General features: G+C 39.7%; 1 protein-coding gene across 1 annotated transcript in view; it reads right to left on the bottom strand.

The window, feature by feature from the left end:
- Window positions 1-1,972: 1,972 nt before the first annotated feature.
- LOC108264927 (H-2 class II histocompatibility antigen, A-Q alpha chain) overlaps window positions 1,973-5,000 on the bottom strand; it is a 3,079-nt gene continuing 51 nt past the window's right edge. The window contains exons 1-4 of the mRNA XM_017466936.3: window positions 4,894-5,000; window positions 4,531-4,782; window positions 3,398-3,682; window positions 1,973-3,296 (exon numbers count right to left, since the gene is read on the bottom strand). The exon at window positions 4,894-5,000 is cut by the window's right edge and continues 51 nt beyond it. Coding sequence (XP_017322425.1) covers window positions 3,163-3,296; window positions 3,398-3,682; window positions 4,531-4,782; window positions 4,894-4,948 — 726 coding nt within the window. The 5' untranslated portion in view covers window positions 4,949-5,000 and the 3' untranslated portion in view covers window positions 1,973-3,162. The remainder of the gene's footprint in view (window positions 3,297-3,397; window positions 3,683-4,530; window positions 4,783-4,893) is intronic.

Below are 5,000 nucleotides of genomic sequence, written 5' to 3'. Positions count from 1 at the left end.
CTAACGCTAACGCTAACGCGAGGTTTACACAGTATTATTGTGAGAATTTACAGAAGCGTGTTTTCCACTGAGTTTTGTTTTCTTCAGCAGAAAATCCTTTACAGCTGGTGTCATTTTTAAAGACCGTTTTCGAGCCTGTATTTTAAATATAAAAAATTCTGTCTCAGTTAAACTAAGTTAAACTTCAAAATCTCAGTTAAAGCGGGTTACAAAGACGAGACATGCTTTCATAGCTTTCATATTTCACACGTCAAGTTTTTCTGTTTGAAATGTTTCTGTATTACAATATTATATCGAACGTGTGTGTGTTTGATCAAAGGTGTATTTTAATAATCCCACCAAATGATATCTGAATGCTGTTGGACTGCTTTTAGATATATATTTGAGATTTTTCTTGCCTTTTTGGATGATTTTAGTACATGTTGGACGTGTGTAGAAATGTAAGAAAAATAAAATAAAAGTCTCGTGGTGAAATTGTGGTTTCTGATTGGCTAGATGATGCCGAAGTTGTCCACTAGATGGCGTCCGGGTCTAATTTCCCCTGATAGTTTCTCCATAAAGCACGTGTTCTTTTATTAATGAATGTGAGAGGTAAAGTGCACTTCTCCTAAAAATGATATTTTATTATTTCTGTATAAGAAATGTAAATGTTGTTCCTTAGACAATTCCTCACTTTAAAAAACTGTAAAAGACAACATAACATCAGCATTTTATTATAAATATATGGATTATTTCTTGTTTATAGGAGACAAAATATTATGACTAATTACACATTATGATTATTAATGTTTATATTTTAAGTTCATTACAATAGACACTTATAGGTGCATTATTTTGGGGTAAAATGACAGAATGCACGCCTCCATCAGTCATGACTCAGCGCTCTAAAATCTTTTCCTGATGAAGGGCAAATCAACACACCTGGGGAATTCTTATGAAGATGATGACTACAGTTTAGAATTTTACAGGTGTGTGTGTGTGTGTGTGTGTGTGTGTGCAGGTGAGAAGCGGAAGTCCCTGACCCCACGGCCGGATTTACTGCACATGCTCTGGCTCTAATGTTCACAAAATGGCGTGTGCGTCTCAGTCAGCTCGCTGGTTCAGCAGTCAGGACGCTGGTCAGGGAGGCGTCATTTTAAATTCTGTCTCAATCTCAAAGTCCTCCAGTGCACTGGAACGTTCGCTCCCTAAAAAAATCCCACAATGCACCTCAAGAATCAGCATCGATACTCACGATGTCGCCTTAGTGGAAACGACGTCATGTTTTCTGAAGCCTCTCGGCTCGAGACAAAATGGCGGTCGAACTCTCAGCTGACTTCCGTCTACAAATAGAAACGGCTTGTTATTGTTGCTGCGGCTCTGAAATGATGACTTACGTTAGCCATTTTAACTTTATTCGACGTTCCATATACGGTTTGTTTGAGTCTAAGTACTTTTAAATGTTTAATGAATTTAAATCCACTAGCTGACCTGCGCTCCTGCTGGTGGAACCAGGACGGAAACGCGTGTGATTAGGCTAACAAATCTATTTACATATAAAACTTTTTCATGTTCGGTGACGTTGAACGCGAGTACGTAGTCATGTTGAAGGAAATTCAGTTCTCGGTGTGCGGTGTGTAGTGAGGCAGGGTCCTCACCACCGCCCGAGTCCTGTACACCATGTACCCATTCACTGACTACTGAACTACTGAGCTGACTGACACACGCCCCAATTTCCACCCCAGAAATGTGAAAGTCCTCCTCTCATATACACAGTCATTGGTTCAACCTGCGGCCGATGCTTGACCACGCCCCCGGTTGCCACACCCCCTGTATATCGTATAGCATCTAAAACAATCACCTAACATTAAACAACAAACTTTATTTAACAATAAGCATTTCGTGTTCAAATAAACAGACATTCCGGAGAAAAGCACCAGTTTTATTAACTATGAGTGCAGTGTAATGTAAATAAGATCATAACGAGAGATAATACGTCAAATTCAATCTTTAATGTCATGATGAATATGTAAATGAGTTCAGAGGAAGACACAACACCTGCAGGACAAGTTAGAGAAGATGTTCAGTGTTAAAGAGAAACTTACACAAAGCATTTTAAACATTTCAACCATGTCCTCTTCCACGTTCCAACATCAGACACGTGACCTCTACATCTTCACTAAACCCGCTGGGAATTTCCCTCCGTTTTTATCGGATTTTCTAGTAGAAGTGACGACAAATCACAGGAACGTGCAGAGATAAAGATATACTTATCATTCTACTCATTCTCAATAATACAGTTTTCTTCTCATAAGCCAGATTGGCCAGAAGGTGTTGATTAATGTTCTATAAAAGCAGCTCTGACAGCAGTGTAGGTGGTGAAGTTTATCTGTAAGGAGAAGTTTATGTAGCGTGTGTGGAAGGAGTCTCCAGTGTCAGCGCTGTGTAACAGTCAGAGGTGACGCTGTGAGGTTCTCCACATCTTCATCACAGAGCTTACACTCCTCTACTGTTTCTCTAACATTTTACCTTATTGACTTCAAGAGAGGGAATAAAGAGAGGGAATAAAGAGAGGGAATAGAGAGAGGGAATAGAGAGAGGGAATAGAGAGAGAGAATAGAGAGAGAGAATGAAGAGAGGGAATAGAGAGAGGGAATAAAGAGAGGGAATAGAGAGAGGGAATAGAGAGAGGGAATAGAGAGAGGGAATAAAGAGAGGGAATAGAGAGAGGGAATAAAGAGAGGGAATAGAGAGAGGGAATAGAGAGAGGGAATAGAGAGAGGGAATAGAGAGAGAGAATAGAGAGAGGGAATAAAGAGAGGGAATAGAGAGAGGAGAGAGGGAATAAAGAGAGAGAGAATAGAGAGAGAGAATAGAGAGAGGGAATAGAGAGAGGAGAGAGGGAATAGAGAGAGAATAGAGAGAGGGAATAGAGAGAGGGAATAGAGAGAGGGATGGTGAGGGAACGAGTGTTTATCGCTGTTATAACGTGAGCAAGATCAGAAACTGACTTGTTGCACCAGTGTTCCTCGACATTAAATGTAATGATAATCAAATAAAATGTAGGTATTATTTATTTAAAAATTTTTCCAAACTGTAATTGTTGCTGTGCTAGCTGTGAAAGGAAAGAGACTTGGGGAAGTGCTATTATCCTACAATAATCAGCACGGCTGTGACAGCAACTTAACAGAAAAACAATGATTTAATGACAAAGAACATTCCCGTGAATAATCCCAGTATTCCCACAGCAATTCCCACCGCAAACACCACCGTCGGAGTCACACTCGGAGTCACATGTCGATTTATTGCTGAATCATCTGTGGAACACACACACACACACACACACACACACACACACACACAGGATCAGTGTCATAAAGTAAAATAAATGAAATGAATCCAGTGAGAAGTTTCTCACCCCATGTTCTAGTCTGAGGCGAGTCCAGAGCTTCATGCTCCACCGTGCAGCTGTAAACATCTGCTTCAGTCTCCGGAGAACTCGTCAGTGTGGAGAACAAGTTGAAGGTTCCGTCTCTGTTTAGCGAGAACTGGCTGATGTACACTCCCCCTGTCACGGACACACCGTTCCTCGTCCAGTTCACGCTGATGTGTGGAGGATAGAAATTCCTCATGAAGCAGATGAAGTTATTTTCTTCTCCAGGCACCACGTCGTGTTTCGGGTAGACGCTGATCTCCGGAGCAACTGAAGTCACATTTTTAGGCAAAACAAACAATTTTATCGATACAAAAACTTGTGTCCATTAAGTGAATGTCTGTTGAACACACTGAGCGTATTTTTTCTTAAAGCAGTGACACTAGTTTGGTAATGAATAATATGTCAAGTTTCCTATAATGAAAACATTTGTTTTGGTTCGAACTTTGACTTCAAAATTTAGAGAGGAAAATAATTTTTTATTATGTTAAATAATAATAATACAGTGGATATATAAAGTCTGCACACCCTTCTTATAACTGCAGGTTTTTTGTGACGTACAAATGAACAGAGCCAAATCATCAGAATCATGTCAGATCTTTTACACCCTTTCTGTAAAACAGCAACGACTTTCGAATGAAAAACAAACAGAAAACTTTGAGGGCGAAAAAGAAACCACAAAGAAGTGTAAACTCCTCTGTCCTGAAGATGTCGGAAAACCTCAAAGTTACAGCTTAACGTCTGATTGTTACACAGCACTGACACTGGAGACTCCTTCCACACACATCTCCTTACAGAAAGCTTCACCATATAATCCATTACACACAATTATTTAATCTGCTATCGACTGTGCAGGAAAAGTGCGAGTTGATATTCCAACAATATACATTTTAATAAAATGTTCGAATGGGTTTGTTTTATTTAAAGTAATTAACTTTACAGCTAATAAACATGTATGCTTTGTTCATATCTTCAATTTGTATCAAGGATATTTAACCCACGAATTGAACAACTGACATTCAGGCAAATTAAAAAATTGTGCTCAGACTCATGAAGATGACTATTTAAACAACATTACAGCAAACTGCTGTGAACAATAATAAGACGAATGTCTTTACCTCTGGGCTCAGGTGGTCTGCCGGCCACTGCGGTCACATTTTGGATGTTCTGAAGGCATTCAGTTCTTTTAGCGATGGCAAAGTCATACAAATCCGCAACATCAATTGGGTCTGCAAACGGAGGTAGTCGGTAGATTTGCTGCTTGGTCGTGTAATCTATGAAGAGGATTTCATCCTGATGCAGACTGTATAACAGTATAGCTTCATCCACAGAGTCACTGCAGCCAGACAGTGCGGTGAACTTGTATACAACTAAAGGAGAAAAAAAAACAAATGTTTCATGCTAAAAACTTTGCCGGGCTTTGCGATCACACCCACTGATCATTTATCTGTTCAATTCTATTGTACATTTCATCTACTTACACTCAGTGTTTGCTGGCAGAGTCGTTAAAAGGACGAGAATCACACAGAGCTTCATTGTGTTCGATTCCTCTTTACAGTAATGTGTTCAAACTGTCACTGTAGAGTCA

This window comes from Ictalurus punctatus, chromosome 5, assembly GCF_001660625.3.
Source record: "Ictalurus punctatus breed USDA103 chromosome 5, Coco_2.0, whole genome shotgun sequence".
Classification (NCBI taxonomy): domain Eukaryota; kingdom Metazoa; phylum Chordata; class Actinopteri; order Siluriformes; family Ictaluridae; genus Ictalurus; species Ictalurus punctatus.
Note: the sequence above shows the minus strand (reverse complement) of the source record. Positions and strands in the feature narration are given on the sequence as shown.